General features: G+C 41.3%; 2 protein-coding genes and 1 long non-coding RNA gene across 8 annotated transcripts in view; 2 read left to right on the top strand and 1 right to left on the bottom strand.

Annotated features, from left to right (window-relative positions):
• The window catches only part of LOC148423560 (rho GTPase-activating protein 20-like), a 30,345-nt gene extending 27,518 nt beyond the window's left edge, over positions 1 to 2,827 (top strand). For both annotated transcript variants that reach the window (XM_088415807.1, XM_088415806.1), the window contains exons 14-15: positions 233 to 347; positions 585 to 2,827. In XM_088415807.1, coding sequence (XP_088271933.1) covers positions 233 to 347; positions 585 to 1,921 — 1,452 coding nt within the window. In that variant the 3' untranslated portion in view covers positions 1,922 to 2,827. The remainder of the gene's footprint in view (positions 1 to 232; positions 348 to 584) is intronic.
• LOC148423559 (uncharacterized) overlaps positions 1 to 7,561 on the bottom strand; it is a 25,343-nt gene extending 17,782 nt beyond the window's left edge. Inside the window, exon 1 of the long non-coding RNA XR_015865749.1 lies at positions 6,429 to 7,561. This is a non-coding gene — a long non-coding RNA (uncharacterized LOC148423559). The remainder of the gene's footprint in view (positions 1 to 6,428) is intronic.
• Positions 6,304 to 21,245, top strand: LOC148423558 (radixin). Of its 5 annotated transcripts, none has more exons than XM_088415811.1 (14): positions 6,304 to 6,628; positions 10,324 to 10,395; positions 14,110 to 14,193; positions 15,434 to 15,529; positions 15,620 to 15,742; positions 16,079 to 16,230; positions 16,314 to 16,397; positions 16,913 to 17,059; positions 17,747 to 17,843; positions 17,922 to 18,085; positions 18,823 to 19,114; positions 19,919 to 20,011; positions 20,274 to 20,489; positions 20,779 to 21,245. In XM_088415811.1, exons 2-14 carry the CDS (start codon positions 10,378 to 10,380, stop codon positions 20,941 to 20,943), a joined length of 1,731 nt encoding a protein of 576 aa, XP_088271937.1. In that variant the 5' UTR covers positions 6,304 to 6,628; positions 10,324 to 10,377; the 3' UTR covers positions 20,944 to 21,245. The 5 variants fall into 5 exon arrangements, with proteins under 5 accessions (XP_088271937.1, XP_088271936.1, XP_088271938.1 ...); XM_088415810.1 differs by having other exon boundaries at positions 6,305 to 6,628; positions 10,320 to 10,395; XM_088415812.1 differs by having other exon boundaries at positions 6,596 to 6,722; positions 10,320 to 10,395.

Raw genomic sequence — 21,245 nt, 5'->3', positions numbered from 1 at the left:
AACGGACTCCTTCATGGAATCGTACTGCAAAATAGGCATGTAAAAAAGAAAGGTTTCATTATTTCTTATAATTTTGTCACAGAACTCAGCAAATACCAGATAGTCTGTGTCCTACACATGAAAACAATCACCGGTATTCTTTATTGTAGTTTTTACTCAATTCCATTTTTTTAAAACATACAAGTATTTTTCATGAAGTGGTCTAAGTTGACACAATGTTTCCCTGCCTTAGGTGTGCGAGCTGGTGCGCTTCTTGATTGAGAACTGCGTCACCGTGCTGGGCGATGACATCACCTCCCTGTTTTCCGCCGTCAGCCCGAAGGGCGGCGGCAGTGAGCACAGTTCGGGTAAGAGAATAATATATTTTGGTACGGCGTATTACGTATATTCTCTGTTTTTGTCCCCTGTTGTTTTTGGTCCCTATGTCTTCACTCATCGGAGTTACCCTCCTAAGTACTAGTGTGACATCTTTTAAGTCTAAACTAATTTTCAGATTCAAACCGCTTTTTTTTTTTAACACTGACCTAGCATGAGCATTCTAAGTGCTGAGCGTTCATGTACACTTTGCTCGTGGTTCTTTCCAGATGCTTCGTCATTCCAAATGAACGACTCGTCCTACGACAGCCTGGAAAACGAGCTGAACGACGAGCCCGAATCCCCGTGCCAGGAGCAGCTGCCTCTGCGAGATAAGCGCGACAAGCCGGACAGCCGCAGCCGCGACTCGGTCCTCACGCTCAGCGACTGCGAACCCGACGCCGAGGGCCACGCCGCCGACCTCCTGCTGCAGTTGCCACCCCTTGCCAGGCCCCGGCGCTTCAGCCCCGCCGCGCGCCAGCCCCGAGTCCGCCAGGTTAGCGGGGCGTCCTTGCAGGGCGCCGGCCGGAGGCTGAGGCGGAGCTCGGAGCCCGCCTTGGCCGCCCTCGCCGGGGGGAGCCTTCCGCTGCGCAAGGCCAGCTACGATGCCGCCATGGAGGGCGAGGAGGAAGAGGATTTCCTGGAGAAGGAGCTGAACGGGCTCCACTTGAACTCAGAGCGAGAGCAGAACGGCGGGCGGCGGAAGAGCAAGCAAGTGCCTCCGCCTCCACTGCGTCTAGACGCCAGCTGCTCCAGCCTCTCCTCGCCGGCCACGTCGCCCACCGGGTCCTCGCTCAGCTCCTTAGACTCGGCTTTCTCGCAATACTCCACCGACTGTGGCGCCGCTCCGACTGGGGACGGCAGGTCCCCGCGCTGCTCCCCGCCGCAGAAGGATCCCCGCCCCGGCCACGGCGCTCACCCCAATATGTGGCTGAAGAAGGACCGCCGCCTGTCCCTGAAGCAGCCTCTCAACGGACACCCTAGTGAGGACTCGCTGCCGCCCGCTGGGACCAGAACCGGGACGCACAACCGACGGTCCAGCAGTCCTCCATCCTACCAGCAGGCGCTCCTTCAACTACAACGAACTTCGCCTTTCTACAAGGGAGCGGATAAACCCCTGACGGTGCGAGAGCTCAGACTCCTCCACGACATGCCCCCCGTGGAACCTGACACCGCCCAGCCCCCGATGGGCGTCTTCTACGGACAAAGTGCCACCACACTTGTACTGAAACGCCAAAAGGCCCACTCTCTGACGCCACCTGTCCAGAGCCGGACTCTCCCACGCCGCCGCTCTGAGCCCACCTGCCACGCCTCCAAAACCGCTACCTTGGACAGACCGCGGACTCGCCTGAGGGTGTCGGACGTGGAGCCCTTGTCGCCCACCGCCGATCGCGCTGTCCGGAACTACTTTTCCGCAACTGGGGACGCGGCGGGTTGCGTGCGTCGGAGCCAGGAGGTGGCGCTGGCCATTGCCCAGGCTAAGCAGGAGTGGCGCAGTAGGCAGTGCAGCGAACCGCGATTGGACGATTTCGACCAGCTCTTCTTCGCCGAAGAGTCGTACGTCTAACTGCAAACTTTGTACATATAAACTTTCTTCCAGCTTTTTATTACTCGCTGTATGTGGCGTTTACGGTACCAGGGTGGGAGAGTTCTCATATATATTAAAACAAATTTTTAAAAGAGTACACATGCACTTCCTGGTTACCGTCAAAATATAGGATGCATTTACTTTACCATCCCACTAAAGTAAGAGCATACAAAGACTCAATTTGCACATTGGCTTGTCTACAAATCAGATAAAACAAATAAAATCCACTACAAAGTGCCAATAGATGGTCAGTACTGATGGACTTCTTAAGCACACGTTCTGTTCCCCGCCAAAATAAGAGTTCCGCTCAAAAATACAACCATGTACCATTAGCATGGGTTAGCAAGCACTTGTGTCCTTACATTCCGACGAAATTAAGTACATTCATGTCCTTTCAAGATAGGATAAGATATTTGCCTGTAAATATATTTCAAATAATGAAAACAATTTACTTTTAAGTGCAGTTGCCAAAAAGTGCTCCAAAATGTCCCAAATTTGCCTTTTCAGCTATTTTTTTTTTTGTGTGTTTTTAAATCAAGCTGGCAAGTATGTATGTTGAAATTTATGCCCCCTTGTCAGTTACTGTTTTCTCTGTCCTGATTGGGTAGTTAAAACAACACTTCCTGGAATATATTTTCCATTGTATCATCATGTATAAAAGAATGAATTCTTCTTGTAATTGTATGAATAGTGTCCCTACCACATTGTAAAGTTGTTTGTATTTATGATATAGAAATATATATGGTAAATATAAGTATGATCTTTGCTTTGTAATAAAATCAAATTGTATTTTTGTACATGAACCGCTGCTGCTGTTACCATAGAAACTATATTTGCTACATATTTCTGTGTACAACATTTGAATAAAATGCGTTCTTAAATGAATCCTATTGATGTTATAGCTCCCCTATTCATTTATTTTTATATAGTATAAGAGCCAATATTTAGACACATTTGAAGCTTTGAATAATATCGAACACAAAACGGCTTCCATTCTTTTTACAATGGTGTACTGCTCATGAAATATGTTTTAAGCCATGTACACCCAAACCAGCGCAAAGCGTTTTTAGATGAAAAAAAAAAAAGTGAAACATTAAAATGAAAAAATGTACTGTTACTGGCATTAAAAACCATGTAAAATATGCTCCTTTTAAAAATCCCATGATAAACCGCTGGTCTAGAAAGTATTTGTTGCCATTTACGCAAGGAAAAAAAAAAACATTTAAAAAAATGTAACCTAGGTTCATGTGCATGTCATGATGCCTTCAGGCGCATTCATAACGACGCCGTTTGACATGTGTGACAAAGTATGACAGCAACAAAGTGCTTGCCAGCAGATTTACGGCATCCTTATCTCTTGACTGAGGGCGTCCTCTTTGAACCTTGCGCAAATATAACAACAACAGTCGTAGGTTCCTCTCGGTTGCTTGCAAACATTACCTGACTATCATAACGTTATTGCATTACATCAGAGGTTGTTGGTACTTCAGAGGCTGTGTGAAATCTTAGGAGATTTCTCAAGGTATCGAAAAAATCTGATACAGTATGTTTTTTTAATGCTGTGACTGGAATAGATTTTTATTTTCAAATTAAAAGTAAATTAATTGGAACATGGAGCAATTGTAAAAGCGGACGAAAAGCTTTGTATTTCTTTATTTTGATTGGTTTCATACGGTTGGACGATGAAATTAGTGATACAATCTTCCAGCAGACAAGCCAGAAAAAAAACAGACCATGTCACTCAAACTTAGCTTCTGGAGTTGCTGAATGAAAAAGGTTTGCAAACTATTGCACTCCATACATTTCGAAACACTTTGCTGCCAATAATTCAAGAACGTGGCTCTGCTGGTTTGTCATGTAAGGTCCGCAAGAATGTCTGCGGACAAGACCCGGCAACGTCTTCTAATTATATTTGTGGTGAAGGGAAAGCAAAGCAGATGGCAAATTTTGTTTGACAGATAGATAAGATGAAAAAGAAGAGCTTGAAGTAGGGCTGGGCAATACTGAAAATAAATCAATAAATAAAGATACAACCACAATTTGGCTTTTGACTCAACGTCACTTAAATCATATTCCAACTAACTCCATTTTGCATCCTATTATTTTTCTGTATTTGCCCATCGGAGGAAAACGTTTAGACACCCCTTAACTAAATGCAAGAAGTAGTCAGAAATACATGACATAATGTGTCATCATTGTTTTGAAATGCAAAAAGAACATTTTAATTGGTTTTACTTTTAATTAGAGCGGCTAAAAATGGGAGTAGCGCAGGCCCTGCCCACCTGTCAATCAGCCAATGACAAAATGTGACCGCTGCCAAAGTAAACACGTTAGTCCCACATGGAACGTACATTTTAAAGTAAGGTAAATAATGAAAAAGAAAATCAACTAAAACACAGTACATATTCTTCTTTGTGGACACTTCATTAGGTACCCGTCTATTGAACAAACCACCATTGGGCTTTGAAGTCATTCAAGGTTGGGTTTGTTTTTTGCATTTAGGCTTTGAACCAGGATTCGGGTTTCAAACGAATCCACAAATTCGGTTGTGGTTTTGAATTAAGACAGGGTTAAACTTGTTTAGAGGTTGCTCAAGCGTGTCTTTTGAAATATTAAACTATTATGAAAGCAAAAAGTTCAATAGAGCATTCCTACTCAGCATTAGATCAAATGGCCTCCATAGACAAACATTACATTGCCTATTGTCTCTCATGCTAGTGACGTCATCCATCATACCAAGGCAAACAAGACTGGTCTACACTGAAAGTCAAAACGTCAGTGTTCAGAAGTTCAGTCTAGTGAAGACCAAAAATGAAGCTGAAGGTCGTTCGTTGTGGTCTTTTACTGACACCGTGTGGGCAAAGTGAAATCCTGGCGGAGGCTGTTTGGATGACTCCAAGTTGCCATGGCGACCACGTGTCAAACAAACAAAGCCACCACACGGTGTCACTGTTTCGCAATGTTGAAATGACGCCGAAAGCTATTGCCCACCTCAAAATGGAAAAAGTTGTTCTTTAGCTAAAAATGCCGCGTTGTCATGGAAATTCCAAATTTAGTCATATTTTTTCCTTGAGAATGTAATATTTTGCACTATTTTGCCCACATATATGCCATTTAAGGTATCAAACTCTAGATTTTACCATATAATGTCGAATAAGGTTATTTTCCTAAATTAGATTTTTCTTTCATTAAATGTATATTTACTTAGAAAAATGCAACATTAGTTAATGTAAACGTGCATTGAAACGGCGAAAAAAATATGTTTCACATTAAAAGGTCTTCTTTTATCATTAAAATTATATTTTCTACTTAAATCACAATATTTCCGCAGATAATGCTTCATTGAGCTATGCAAATATCATGTTTTGCCAAATCTAAAAAAGATCACATTTACAAAAAGATCTGTTAACCGACAAAGACAATGTATTTTTTTTTCTTGCCAGCATGATGAATTCCTTCCATGGTTTCATTCATCACTTTGCATGTGTGCCTGATTTGACTACGGTAGATATGAATGAACTTGACTCAGACAGGAAGACGCTGAGTGAGAAGCATGTGAGATGATTATTGTTACTGTTATTCCTTCATAAACACACTCGTTGTCATGTGATGACATTACAATGAAATCAAAATGTAAAACTAAATGGCAGTGAAGAGGCAGGCATGGAGATTGGAATTAAAGCAGCACTACACCGAAATTGTAATTAAAAGATGTTAAAATATGTAACATTTAATAAAATAGTATTCTCGTGGTAGTCTAAAACAGTATTAAAAAATACTGAAAATACAAATGACTGTAGCTATTGCCTGACTGAGCAAGTGTGTCCCATGTACTAAAAAAGGTTTGAGTGAGGGGCCCAAAAGAAACAAAAATAAACAAATAAAAGGATCTAAACAATCTGCTTGGTCTCGATATGATTCCCTTTTGTGTTTATGCAGTACAGACTACAATAGATTTTATAGATACTTTGCCTTTGAGAGCCACACTAAATAATGTGATGAGCCAGATCTGAAGAATATATTTATTGTACTTTTCTTGTAATATTTTCAAAAACTCTCCCACGCTGTAAAATAGTATCAATACTGGAAATCCAAACGATTGCCGCTACAGCATGGCGGCTGGCAGGTTTTGTCCACCGAACTAAAAGGGGATTGCTTGTGGGGCTCATAAGATATCTCTTTGGTGTCGATACCTATATTGAGTCCTACGATTAATCGATTCGTTTCCTTCACGGGTTACATAAAGCCAATAGTTGGATCATTCGCTCGATGTACAGTATTTTGTGTAATATGTTCGCAACTTGAGCTTGTTGCGGAGGGGAGGGGCGAGTAGGTGGTGAGCAAGGGCGAGCGGGAGGGAGCGGGGCTGAGGGGGGGATCCGCTCGCTCTCGCTGGGCTCACCACTACCACGCCTCACTAACACTACCAACTTGGTCAGCCATATTGACACAACGCACATACGTGTGACTTTGTGACGAGTCGTACCTGTGTCAGTGAGAGCCCCGTGTCCGGTCAGCGTCGCCGAAGCAGCTTGCTATTTTTACCCTCCTTGTGGACATATAAAGCTGCGGCGGCCGGCTCAGGACGGAGGAGGAGGCGCAAGCAGAGCAGAGCGGAGCGGTGGTGGCGGGGTGACAACACTCCATCGCAGGCATCCTTTACCGTGAAGAAGCGCGACCGTGCTGGTGAGTTCCAAGCGGGGCTGAGCCCTTTCGTCAACTTTGAATATTTGTCGCTTCTTCGGCGTTTTCCGGCGCGGACTTCCGAGTCGTTTCGCAGGTGAGTCGATAGCGGTAAGGTGTCACGTTTGCCGCCGAGGTGAGCTGCGTCATTAGCGGCCAGGCTAATTAGTTAACCCCCCCTGGTACGCCGGGGGGCATCTCCGGGGAACCCTTAATGACTTGTAGCAGAATTGTAACGATATCACGTGCCCTGCTGGGGTGTCATTTTAACGTGTGGATCGTTTAATGTCCGCTGTTGGCTTTTTAGCAACTTTTTAAGTTCCGAGATGTACCTGGCTGCCCATTGACACCAAGACTCCTTGTCTGTCGGTGGCGGCGGGAGAACAGCAGTCTCTCGCAGGTATCCTTTACCTCAACGCGGGGCGGTGTAGAATGGCGAGTCGAGCCGGGAGTGTATCCCCTTGTCGACTATTAGGGCTTTTGTCGCTTCTTCGGCGTTTCTCGTCGCTGACTCTATGACGGTTATTTTGGTGAGGTGCGTCATTAGCACCCAGGCTAATTAGATACTCCCTGCGCTCAAGGGGCAGCACCGGGGTAAGTTTAATAACTTGTAGTCGTATCCAGGAGCTGGCCCGTTGATTTATCATTATTTATTAGGTTCTTTTGTGGCCGTTACAAGAGTGCTTTAAGCAGCTTTCTTTTTGGACTGGAATCCTACCTGGCTGCCTACTACATTAGCCGGTGGCAACATCGATGGACGTTAACACACCAGTGGCTTTGAGTTGACAATGTTGAGGCACATGAAGATAGCCCGAGCGCATTCGCTCCAGTGAGTCATTCTCTACTTCCCCTTTTTGAAGCCGTTTTGAATCACCGCCATCATCCGCTATTTTAGCTTGGTTTAGCACGCCGCCAGCTGTCATTTAAACGCGACAGTTAACTAGGCGGCACCGCGGTTAGAAGAAGCCTTCTCCAGCATCAAATCCAAGCGGCGAGTTTTAAAAGACGCTGATTGGCCAAGTAACTGCGGAGGAGTGGTGTTATTGGCTGAATTGCCTGTCGGTAATGTTCCATTCTGCAGTGCACGGTGAAGGCCTGTTTTAAAACTCGCCCATTGGACCAAATGGAGCTGGGGCGTGTCTTGATTGGCTGCCTCGTTTGTCGTTTACGACTCAACACTTCTTGGCACTCCATGAGCGTTTCACTGTACTACGGAAATAGCGATTTTGTTCAAGTATTACATCATTTTTTTTGTAGAATTGTGTATTTAGTTTAATGGTTTGTAATTGAAATGTGTTTTTAATCGCAAAATTAGAAATTATCAGAAAAACTAAGACTGTATCTTGGCATTGTGAGTTTTTTACCTCTTAAAAATACTCAAATTTAGTATTTTCCTCGTTTCATAAACACTTCATTCTAATACAGTTTGAATTAAACATTTTTGTAATATTTTAGGATTATTATCATAGTTTGATTTTATTTTAAATAAAACTCGCTTTTCCCCTCAGAATGTTAATACTTAACACAGCATACAACCATTTATGACTGTTTTGGATTGTTTGCGTTCTGATTGGGTCCTTCGCTTGTCGCTCAAACGTTTTTCTGCTGAGCACGCCTCCACAGGCGACCAAATTACAACATTTGAGAGGTTTATTGCTTGTTGACAAGAGATACCTGTGCAGCATGGGTTTACATTTCTTTCTCCCCGTTTTTTGTATTTTAATATATTCCACATTATATAAGCATATAAAAGAACTAAATGGTCTCCTTAAACTATCCCTCATTTTACAGTGTATGTGTAGAAAATTTGTAGAATTTCACAATGAAGTCACAAAATTTTAAAATGCAAATTCACTTAAAAAAAAAAAAGAGCGAGAACTGTAGGACAAAGTTGAAAAAGGAAGTGTCAACGGAAATGAAAATGTTGATGTCAGGTTGTAACTGTGAGGGTGAGGTGCCCCGTGTCATATTTAAAATCGCCTTGTAAAACTGCCACTATTTCTAAAACAGTTTTTTTTAATATAGTTTTATTCTTATAAAATTACATTCAAAAACTTGATGAAAATATTGAGAACCTTTGCATGTAAAACATTTTTAGTTTATCCCCATTTCCACATTTTTGTCTTACTCTTATGACTCTTAATTCTCCTTTGTAATTTTATGTGTTACGCTGTCACACAATTTACAAGGTAGCAGTTTTCCAAACATAGATGTTTTGTGTTTCACCAAACACACACACTGGCACACTGTGGTCACTGTAGGTGTGTGTTGCCATAAAGCCTGGACCATTAAAATGATTAATATGTCCTGTGTGCAATCACATTCACTGTGCTGGATGTGGAACAAAGCCGATTGTCGGCGTCATTTCAGCCAAAAGTGATAACAAAGCAAGTGGGAGCTATAAAATCTTCGCGCTATGTCTGGTCTGTTTGCTGGACTGAATGTCTGAAAGCCATGCAGAATTATTATGTCCATCAGAATTTTTAGCCGTCCGTGTCTTCCTCCTGCTGCTTCTACAGTAAGTGTATATTGTAAAGAGGTCATCCATTGATTTTTTTTTTTTTTTACAGATAATATACATGTCGAGAATTAGATGAAAGGACTTAACATTTGCATATTCATCATCTTACTGAAAGAAATTACAGGATGGAAGGACTTGATGATAAGCAGACATTTGGCCTAGTTTTTATGTAAAAAAAAAAATGGAGGGGAAACGCTTATGAGCGCCAAACTTGCACAATGCAGAGAAGAAATTTAAAAGCTTACGGGGAAGTCAGAATTTTACGTGGACTTTTAAAGGTGATTTGCCACTTTAGTTACTAATTTAGATTTTCACAGCTTAATTATTTTTCATGTACAATACATTAAAATTGAAAAGGACATTACATGCGAATGTCACATGACCAACAGTTGTGATTATTTGTTACCCGACCCTTGAATGCAGTTGATGTCGTTTTCAGTTGGCAAGTGAAATAAATGTTTTTAAACATATTCATTGTACATAAACAATACTTTAGTTATAAAATTAATTATCAACAAAATATTAGCTCTTTACTGCTGCAAATGGCTAGGTAAAAGCACTTTCTCTTTATCGTATAACAAAAACACGTTTGGGGGGGATTTTAAAACAAAAGTGGAAAATGTGAAATGTTTTAAGAAAAATCATGCGAGGGGGAAAAAAATCGCAAAGATTAAATTAAAGTATTGTAAGTGTACCAGAAAAAAATTCTAACGCACAAGTAAAAAGTTGAAACGGTAATGTAAAAGTCGTAATAATTTCGAGAAAAGACATATCGGTGCGAGACAAGTTTCCTGTGAGAAACTCATAATTGATTCACAAAAAAAATGCTCACCTTAATAATATTTACCCTAAAATAATAACGACAAAATAACATTGTCAGTTGGAGCATACAGAGAAGGCAACACTGTCTTCAGTTCTAGGCCACGTTTACCTTCAGGACTTGTCCTAAAAGCGACGTAATGATTGAAAGGTGTTGAAGTCAGTGTCCCTAATTCCTACAGCCTGGATGGGATTATAGAAATGACAAGATCCATTTTAATATGTAAATCCTCTTGCAATGAAAATGGAGAAAAGTTAAAGAAAGTGTGACCTACATTAGCTATGCTTCTGTAATAAATCTCCGAAAGAAAATGCGCAATTTCTGTTTCCTTAATGTGATTGTGTCATCAACAGGAAGACTGAGGACGACTTCTTTCTCTTTTCTCAGCAGCAAAGGACGGGCAGAGAGAGGATGAAGATGCCCAAGCCGGTGAGTCCCCCCCCCCCCCCCCCCCTTTACTGTACTGCGAAGATATACAAGTTTTCCAACAAACCATAACAATGTGGAGGTTTACGTTAGGGCAAAAGTCACAAAAATACACATTAACTAGTGATGACAACAAATGTAAAAAAAAAAAAAAAAAAACTTTAACGTGGACTTACAAGATTTTTGCTAAATAGCAACCAATCACTCATAGTTAAGGACACAAAGTAGACATAAAGCAGTTTGTTTGCACACTGATGATGTGGAAATTCACTTTCTCAAAATAATGGTCATAAAATGTACCTAACTGTCTTTTTATTGAAATACAACATGTGGAGCTTACTTTTAGCCACAGAGTGAATGGTCATAAAATAGTTAATGCGTTGAATCCCAAAGACACATTTTTATGTCTTTTAAAAGTCCACCCATTCATTTTCATGTTTTTGTTTTTTCCCCAACATTTTTCCAAGGTAAAACAGGGTTCTGAAAAATGTCTGATATTGAATTAGTTAATCTACTTACATATTTATTTCGTTATTCACAAGAGTGCGGCAATATACTCAGAAATGTTTGCTAATCTGTCACATCCACAAAGGGCAAAGAAGGCTGGTATCGGAATAGCGGGGAGGAAAAGCAAGAGCGAGCGAGAGAGAGAGGGGGGGGGCACTTTGTTGAATTTCACCTCCGATATCCAATGCCGCCTTGAGGGGAAACTCCCAGTCTGGTTACACTATCCCCTGTGACCCATATGCTAACACACGGAGGCCTTTCACTCCCTGCTCTGTGCATTGTGGCGCCCTGCAGCCACGCTTGTTTAAAACACGTCGGCTAGCTTAGCTTCCTTAGCTGCGTATCAGGCCTTTGAAATGCCTCCGGTGCCCCCTCAAGTTCCATTTTAATGTTGTTTGTGTGTGGATGTTCAAAGCCCCTCAGAGCCCTGCAAAAACCTAACCCAGATGAAATATCACAAATCAGGGAAAATACTGTTGTTCTTCGTCTTATACAGTTTCATTCAGTAATATGGCTGTGCATCAACATCAAGACAGGACCACCCCAAAATTGTTCAATTACTAATTTAATTCATCCCCGAAGATTTTTTTTTTTTATCCATATCGCTGTTATGGGAGTGATTGAGTTAATTTATTTATTACCTAACAATAAAAAATGACCTTTGACATCTATAATTTTGCTTGAATTAAGTAATAAGGTCCCAGTTATATTCCCTTTTGGAGTGGATGTAGCCTTCGCGTGTGCGTTCACATACCTGAATTTAATGACCACGCATCATCTCTTCTTATCTTAATCTCATGTTTCATTTATTATAGAGCCTGCAAGCGTCCCACAATGCTGCGCTTCACATACACACACAACAACAGCAACTTGATCGTTTCTTCATTCTTGCGTGATATGGCCAACAAACAAAGCTGATGCAACGCCGAGGTGTTTGCTTGTAAAGTGCATTGCGTAAGATTATAATTTTTTCATATGTGTGCAAAAAACTACAAAGGAAAAGGACACACAAAGGGACGTCAAAAGGTGCAAGAGAATCCGAAATACTTTTTTTTTATATACAGTACAGTGATCCCTCGCTACTTTGCGCCTCACCTATCGCACTCTTAGTGCATCTTGTATTTTTTTTTTTGCCATGAAAAAAAAGCTATGTTCCTGATAGACGTCCCGTGAACGTTCCCTTCATGCCAGACAGACGTTAACTATAAATGCACATGCCACAGGCGCTCCTCGGATGTCGAACTACTGCAGTACACATATTTACTCAAATTTAAATTATTTAACCTCACACAGTAACTGTACTGTTATCCCTTCCCATTTCCATCCCTTGGATAAAATCTGGATCACGTAGCGCTGCAGTTGGCCTCGTATTAGCGGCGCCCGGAAGTCGAATTAGAGTGAAGCCCGTAGTTGACCAAACATGATAACAAGCAGAGTTTACACTTGATTATCCAATTTATCACAAAAGAAGTCTAGGTAAGAGAATTACAACGCTCTGCTACTGCGCTGCTTCCTTAATGTCTCCGCAGCCGCTGTGAGTTTCATGGGGAGGCACAGCCAATCTGTCAATCAGCTCAGCTCAATTTGCGTCTACTCCCCGTGCCCTTGTAAATTTTTCTCTGGGCATTCAGGTTTCCTCCAACATTCCAAAAACATGCACGAATGGTATAATGTACATAAACTGTTTATAGAAAAATAATAAAATCACGTGATAAAAGTCATTCGACACACTAAAAAATTTCGAGGAAGAAAGAAAAGGTTCAGAATTTGCATTAAAGCAAAACTGTCAGAAAGGGTTGGAATGACTTTTTTAAGGTGATAATTTAGGTCAAATGTGCTCATTTTACCCCCAAAATTGATGATTTATGGAACGAACAAAGTATGAATTAACAATGTGTGTTTGTGTGTGAGGATAAGGTGAAGAAGTTCATTGGTACTGCCCTTCCAAGCCTGCTAACCAGCTTAGTGGTGAAGGGCTTTTAATTATGACTGTCTGAGTCTGGACACGGACACACACAAACAGTGTCACCAGGCGGTCCTCCTGCCCACAAACACAAAGCACGCCGCTTGGCCTACATTGTTGCAAGACAGGAAGCCTTGCGCGAAAGCTGCTAACGCAAACAGCAGACTTGTCTTGCATCTCGTCTTCAATATTTTTCAGCTTCCCCGCGACTGATTTTTCTTGCGCTCGGCACAATCTGGAAGCGGTCAACCCCGCAAAACAGTCTGGATAATCCGGCCTGAGCGCTCGGCAGCGTCTGTCCGGTGACATCTTGCACTGTGATCCAGATTAGCCGCCATGGGCCTTTCGGAGAAGTGATGTACTCACCATACTCAAAATGCTTTCAAGATTAGCTCACCGCCTATTTGATTGCCACCCGTTTGGAAAAATACCGCTCTCTGGTGACTGATGTTGGAATGTGATTTTATTTAACAAAATCGGCAATGGCATGGGTATAGTCAGAATCTCACAAGAATAAAAGCGTAATAATTCAACAAAGTTTTATTGTTTCAAAAATGAATACATTCATGCAATTAAGACAATGAAAACGATATTTTTTAAATAAAATGAAGGGTAACGTCATAATCGGAGAAAATTGGTTTCAAATTTTATGAGAGGTCGAATTTCAACAAAGAACATTTTTATAAGAAGTAATCATTAGTCAGAATATCTCGAAAAAAATCTGAATGTTTAAGGATGGGTGAATTCAAATGCCAAGTATGTTATGTAGAAAAGATTATTCATGTTTTGAGATCTTAATGATAAAATGTTAAATGTCACTCGAGTACATTTGCAGTTTTATGAGGAAAATCCTCGTTTGACAGAATAATGTTATTGTAGGAGTAAAACATTATAGAGAAGGAAAAAAATAGAAGGGAAGAATTGTTTTTGTCAACAGAATATAATAATAATGTTGTTGTTGCTAGTCATTTATGTTTGTCGGCAGCAAGCTCAATTTGGCCTGATTGAATTAATTCCTGTAGCCACGTCCATGAAGCAACCAGTGCTTCACGTATGCTTTGTTTGCATACTGCGGAAACCTTATCAACAAGCTGCAGGCTTGCATACACACAAAGTGACCTCAAAGGCAACATATGGCCTCGTTTGCTCTCTCGCGCACACAACACTCACGCAAACGTTTGTTGTGTGTCCGTGCCAAACCTGTTTGCGTATTATTTATTTTTATTTTTGCCATCGTTGTTCTGCAGACGAACGTCCGCGTTACCACCATGGATGCTGAGTTGGAGTTTGCCATCCAGCCCAACACAACAGGCAAGCAGCTCTTCGACCAGGTGAGATGTGTGCATGCATGCACGCACACACACACAAACACACACTGTGAAATGTGCCTATCCAAAAGAATCCTTCCTTGTGAGTCATCTTTTGTTGTTTGACCAAAGCGAAGGCGGCACTGGAAAATGGAAATGTGTGCCAGTAGGTGCTTGGGCCGCTTCTGGTTCTGTCCAATCCGGGACTGACAAAGATCTCTTTGTGCCTATATATATGTGTGTGTGTGTGTGTGTGTTGCATGTTAAAGGGCGGCTTTCAGCATTGTTCCGGGCCTGAAAGGTTTCAGTGATGCAGAGGGGAGGAAAACAAATGAAAGGGAAGCCTTTCGTTTCTTTTATGGGTTCTGCTTTTTGTAAGGAGGTCGCACAGCCGTTTGGCACAAGTGCCCGTGACAATACATGTCATCTTAAATCAGTCATTAACTGATCCTGCTGACATAAACACATTTCATAGTGTCCGCTTTTTAAGACCTGTCATTTAATGCTGCTTTTCTAATAAGCTTCTTTTCCAGAGGCTCCGAGCCAATTGCCTTCACGTTTCAATCCACAAGTGAAGTGCGACAAAAATCTCGATGTAAAGACACGTCTCGATAGCAAAGCGGGCAGGTGAAATTCAGGCTAATTCTACTGGTTTTGGGAACCTCACTCCATTCTCCTGGAACCAGCCTGTGTCCAAAAATTTTCCCTTTTAGCGCGATTGGGGAGGTCATCAGAATCAAGACATCGAATTTTGACATTGGGAGTTTAACTCGGTAATATTAAGATGCAAAAATCAAGAGTACCATATTTACCGCACTATAAGGCGCACCCTCAATTAATGACATATTTTCAAACTTTTTCAATCACAAAGTAATACTCCAAGTAATAACAATAATAACTCTAAACTCTCAATAGCATAATAACAATGTCAATATGAGCAACCTTGTTCAACTGTAAACACAAAAAAGAAACAAGTAAAGCTTACTTTATCAGTTCATTCCCCATCTACCAATCCCAATCTCAATATTGATCCATATATAAGGCGCACCTGATTATAAGGCGCACCATCAACTTTTTAATAAAACGTAGGCTTTTAGGTGCGCCTTATAGTCCGGAAAATACAGTAATCGAAGCGCTAAATTTGTCAGGTTGGTGCCCTACTCCTTTCAATCTAAAAATGTACTTCATTTACAAAAACACAAGACAAGAGTAACTTCACGCCATTCACTTTGCAAATAATTAAAAAAAAATACTCCTTCACAAGGTGGTGAAGACGGTGGGCCTGAGGGAGGTGTGGTTCTTTGGCCTTCAGTACATCGACAGCAAAGGCTACATCACGTGGTTGAAGCTCAACAAGAAGGTGAGTCACACCAAAACCCCCGCGACCCTGAACGCACCACATTGTCAATTCCTAAAGAAGATGATATGCTGTAACCCCCCACCCCTCCAGGTGACACAGCAGGACGTGAAAAAGGAGAACCCTCTGCAGTTCAAGTTCAGGGCAAAGTTCTTTCCAGAGGATGTCTCGGAAGAGCTCATCCAGGACATCACGCAGAGGCTCTTCTTCCTTCAGGTGCAAAGGTTTTTTTCTGCCTTGAATTAAGGCAGACCAAGAAAACAATCTGGGCGGACATGTTTTTATCCTCGTAGTTTCAAAAAAATAAAACATTGAAAGACACTTGCATTAAATTATAGCTGTCAAAATTAATAAAGTAATCAGTTATCACATTAATCAAGTTAATAAACGAGTAATAGTTTAGAGGTTTTGTTGAAATTGAAAAAAAATTGTCCAAAACCTTTTTATTTCACTCGGCGGCAATTCTCAGACTTCTGTAGTCATTCCTTTTTTTCCCATTTTATGTGGTAAAAAACCTGGTCCGTAATCTCCGTTATTCTTTTTTCCACGCAGGTGAAAGAAGCCATTTTAAATGACGAGAATTACTGCCCACCCGAGACTGCTGTGCTCTTGGCCTCCTACGCTGTCCAGGCCAAGTTTGGCGACCACAACAAGGACGTGCACAAATCCGGCTACCTGGCGGCCGACCGCCTGCTGCCACAAAGGTACAAACTGGCAATTGACTTTGTTGATGATGAAGTCGTTTTGTTGCCATGGTGACGTCTTGTCCTATTGGTCTGCGTGGCAGAGTTCTGGAGCAACACAAGCTGACAAAGGAGCAGTGGGAGGACAAGATACAGACCTGGCATGAGGAACACAGAAGCATGCTCAGGTTGCCGCTACCTTAAAAAAATTGCAATATGACATATTATCTGTACATATTTCTACTTCTTCCAGACATTAAATCTTTACAGTAAGGTAAACGACTGTCTTAGTTATTTAGACAGAAAATGTGGTATGCACACATTATGATGTTCGTATGATAGATTAGAAATACATTATGATGTTCGTATGCTAAATTAGAAATGTATATAAAATAATATGGTACATAGGAATGCATAATTGCGATATATAATCACAGTTGAGATACCCCTGCATTAAATCAATCCAAATATCTCACACTAAAGGTTTATAGATATCAAATATATACATGTGATTCAATTACTATATTGCATTAGAAGTTTGTAAGTATAAAATATGTACATGTGTTTATTTACTGGTGCACGCTTTACATTCACTAGTCACTGTAAATATGATACATGGTGTGTAAAAAAATAAGTCAAAAACACAAAATGGTGTAAACAAGGCTTGCGTTGCATGCGCGCGTGCGTTTGTGTGTGTATGTAGGGAGGATGCAATGATGGAGTACCTTAAGATCGCGCAGGACCTGGAGATGTACGGCGTCAACTACTTTGAGATCAAGAACAAGAAGGGCACCGAGCTGTGGCTGGGCGTCGACGCCCTTGGGCTCAACATCTACGAGCATGAAGACAAGTAAAGCAATAGAATACTTTGAGAGTTACTGAACTAGTGCAAGATGTATTTTATGGGTAATTTTGAGCCTACCTGCTGCGTTTAAGTGATGGTCAATTTTGACGCTACCTGCTGCGTTTAAGTGCCTCACAAGGATGGCATTTATATGGCTGCATTGCCCTCTTGTGGTGAGCAACGGTACTAGCTGGTCGCTACTGATCGAAAGCTCGTTTCTTTTGCTGCGTTTCAGATTTTAAAACTTAGTATCTGTTGTGCTGTATGGCAGCCAATCGCATTCTCTTGGGAAAATAACCCTGTTTATTTAGTGGAGAGCTTTGTTTTTAATTCACAGATTTATTAAATATTTTTCCGTGTTTTTTGGAAGAATATTTTTCTGTCATCAAAAAGAAAATGAAAATCATAATAAGATTCCAAAAATACGGAAAAAATATTGCCAAAAAACTGGCAAAAATAACAAGTGACTTGTTTAGAGATGCTTTTTTTCTGAATTTTGTTTTTCTGTTTTTAGAAATTCAGTGTAATTTAGTTTGATCAAGGTAACGTCAGGTTGACATCCTGAGATAGTTTTGGCGTACAAAAAAAACTTAACAAATGAAGCCTTTTTTTTTTTTCATCAGCAATAATTTACTTTTATGCAGCACATTACAACAATATTTTCCACATTAATAATCACAATACTTTTTTCAGGTTGTCACCCAAGATAGGCTTCCCATGGAGCGAGATCCGAAACATTTCCTTCAACGACAAAAAGTTTGTCATCAAGCCCATCGACAAGAAAGCACCGGTCAGTAACCTAATTATTCTTACTATGATTGATCTTCTGGTTATGATTTTTCTGGAAATATCTTTGTGATTGCTGCAGGACTTTGTGTTCTATGCGCCACGGTTGCGCATCAACAAGCGCATCCTGGCGCTGTGCATGGGGAACCACGAGTTGTACATGCGACGCAGAAAGCCGGACACTATCGAAGTGCAACAGATGAAGGCTCAGGCTCGGGAGGAAAAACATCACAAGCAAATGGAGAGGTATGACCATTTATATGACAAGAGGAGGTGACACAATTTTGACAAATACAAGAACCTAGAAGTCTGTTTTTTCCTTCCCTTTAATTCCACAAATCAGGATTTAATAGGTTAAATACAAGTGTTATTAAAGATGCTGTTTGAAACATGTATTCCCTTAATGACGTAGGTCTCAAATGGGGATACATGAAGGTACTTCAGGAGGCACATGAGACCTTGTTTGTTTCTGCAGGTTTCAGCTAATTTAACATAGTGGCTTTTAATGCAGTGACTGGGACAATGCATTTTTCTTTTCAAATTATGAGTAAATTCATTGGAGCATGAAGCATCTCACTCCTAAATTGTGATATAGTGACTAATTTTCAATGCAGAAAAAACGTTGTATTGCTTTTTAATTCCATGACAAGAATAGTAGTTTTCTTTTCAAACTAAGAGCAAATTAATTGAAGCAGGAAGCTTCTCAATTGTTTTAAATGGTGTTCACTGGGCACACAGGCCACTTTTGGCCGATAGTCTAAACATGGCCTTTATTAGGCACACGTTTTTCTATTTTTAAGTCCTAAACAGGCAAGAATTTTCAGGATTTTAGAGAAATTTAGTGGTACGTTAAAATTTAAGCAATATTTTTATATATATTTTTTTTAGTTGAGACTTACAGAGATGCACATTTTTGTAATGTATTTTTATATACTTTTGTAAATCGATCCAAGATTTTAAATGTCCCGATCCGTCTGATCCAGAGCACAACTGGAGAACGAGAAGAAGAAGCGTGAGCTTGCCGAGAAGGAGAAACAACGCATGGAGCGCGAGAAGGAGGAGCTGATGGAGCGCCTGCGCAACATCGAGGAGCAGACGCAGCGGGCGCAAAAAGAACTGGAGGAGCAGACCCGCAAGGCACTGGAGCTGGAACAGGAGAGGATGCGGGCTAAGGAGGAGGCCCAGCGTCTGGACAAGGAGCGGAGGGCCGCAGAGGAGGCCAAGGCCGCCCTCGCGCAGCAGGCCGCCGACCAGATGAAGAACCAGGAACAGTTGGTACTTGTGTTTTGTATGTATTTGTACGGCCATCTATTATTGATGCGATAGCGATAATCTTGCTCACTTTAAACTCCATTGATCCTTGTTTCAATGTGTCGGAGTTAAATTACGATAAACACTTTGAACACTGTTTGTTTTTCAATGGGTTGAGAAAAGTTTTTTTTTTTTTTAATTTGTCAAAATTGTATTGAGTGGCACTAATGGCTGCACGATTATGGCCAAAATAATAATTATGATTATTTAGGTCAGTATCGAAATCACAATTATTCATCATGTTTGGTCAAACATGTCGATTTCTTGCCCTTTTTTTAAACAAGCAGTATATAAACAAGGCTTCAAGCCTTGAAACTTACAATTAATAAGAATAAACTAACATAAATTAATAAAGTAAATGATAAATTCACACAAAACTTGGCAAACAGAGCAACACAGCGAACTTACTTGCTGATTTTCAAGTGGTCTCAAGCTGAAAAATTACTTCTTTTTTTTTGGTAACTTCACACTAACGGTGAAGGTATTTATTATTGGCAGAATATTTGACAGTCTAATTTTTTTCTTTTATGTTTGTTTTTTTTATGCTTGTTTTTTTGGTTACTCAATAACCACGGAAAAAGTTATAAATTATAGGTGGGAAATTAGGAAAATAAGAGAAAAATCTGCAAAAGACAGCTGATTTTATTTTATTCTATTTTTTGGTGAGGGGCACCATTTTTTGGGGGAGGGGATATTTGAATGCCTTTTGTGCTGTGTTGTAATGTGCTTTTTTTTGTGCTGCTAGTGAAAATGCGTTTTGATTGACAGGCTGCTGAATTAGCCGAGTTCACCGCCAAAATCTCTCTACTGGAAGAAGCTAAGAGGAAAAAGGAGGAAGATGCCACCGAATGGCAGCATAAAGTAAAACTTCACGACACAAACATTACTTCAAAGCAAGTCAAAAAATGATGTCATTTTCAGGGGGAATCTGCAAGCCAATCTGGGTTCGGAAATGCCCAGAATGACCTTTTTTGAGCTCTTTTCATTGGTCAGAAATGACTGAACTTTAAATGGTCATTTTTCTCATCAACTCTTCCAATGCCAGCCATTTTCTGTCAGGGACAAATTTGGACTTTGATAGCATGGGACCCGTGACGTTTAAAAATGTCCTCCTTCGGCGCAGGCATTGGCGGCGCAGGAAGATTTGGAGAGGACGCGAGAGGAGTTGCGGGCGGCCGTGACTTCGCCCACCGTGGCCTCGCACGATCACGACGAGCACGACGAGAGCAATGGAGAGGCCAGCGCCGAGCTCCTCAGCGACGGAATCAGCAGCCAGCGCAGCGAAGAGGACAGAGTCACCGAGGCGCACAAGAACCAGCGTGTTAAGAAACAGCTGCAGGTCAGACATAAAAAGAACAAATTGTTGCAAAAGGAAAATAAGGTTTGTATTCCCCCACCCCTAAAAAGTTTGAGAAAGTCATAATTTTGTTGATTTTAAAGTGAGAATTCTCAACTATTTTCACAAGTCTCAAATTGTGACAATTTCGACTAAAAATTTTTCACTGTATTCACTTCAAATTGACAAGTCTGAGAATGAAATTTAAGTCAGAATCATTTAAAAACAATTTAACAACAAAAATGTGATGGGAGAATTTCTGACTTTTCTTAACCTCCTCCTTTTCCGTCAGTCTCTGAGCTCTGAGCTGGCGGAAGCGCGCGACGACAGCAAGAACACGGCCAACGACGTGCTTCACGCCGAGAACGTGCGAGCGGGCCGCGACAAGTACAAGACGCTGCGGCAGATCCGGCAGGGCAACACCAAGCAGCGAGTGGACGAGTTTGAGTCCATGTGAGGGCGCCGCATCGCAAAACTCCAAGTGGAGACTTCTCGCTTGCGCCTAGCCAAAGATCCGCCAAGTCCCCCCCCCCCCCCAAAAAGAAAAACATCTTTTTACCAGCCGAACAGAATGGCCCACTGGCGCGGATGACTGTTAAGCTAAAATGTCCCTCGCACACTTACATTTCTGATTTTTTTTTTCTGCCTAGCCATCCTTTCAGCCATTTTGTTTTCCCTCATAGGAGTTTCTTGCATTTTACTTTGTTTCCTGTTTATGTGGCTCATCAGCTGACCAGTAAACACGCAAAACAAACTCAA

This window comes from Hippichthys cyanospilos, chromosome 5 (assembly GCF_059441005.1).
Source record: "Hippichthys cyanospilos isolate Australia breed blue-spotted pipefish chromosome 5, RoL_Hcya_1.0, whole genome shotgun sequence".
In the NCBI taxonomy this organism is placed as follows: Eukaryota; Metazoa; Chordata; class Actinopteri; order Syngnathiformes; family Syngnathidae; genus Hippichthys; species Hippichthys cyanospilos.
Note: the sequence above shows the minus strand (reverse complement) of the source record. Positions and strands in the feature narration are given on the sequence as shown.

Bases quoted from the DNA above. Each gene is read 5' to 3' on its own strand.
- LOC148423558 (XM_088415808.1), top strand. From the start codon at position 9,067: ATGTCTGAAAGCCATGCAGAATTATTATGTCCATCAGAATTTTTAGCC. The intron at 19,115-19,918 runs GTACTTGTGTTT...TTTGATTGACAG, and splicing joins TGAAGAACCAGGAACAGTTG to GCTGCTGAATTAGCCGAGTT. The intron at 20,490-20,778 runs GTCAGACATAAA...CTTTTCCGTCAG, and splicing joins GTGTTAAGAAACAGCTGCAG to TCTCTGAGCTCTGAGCTGGC.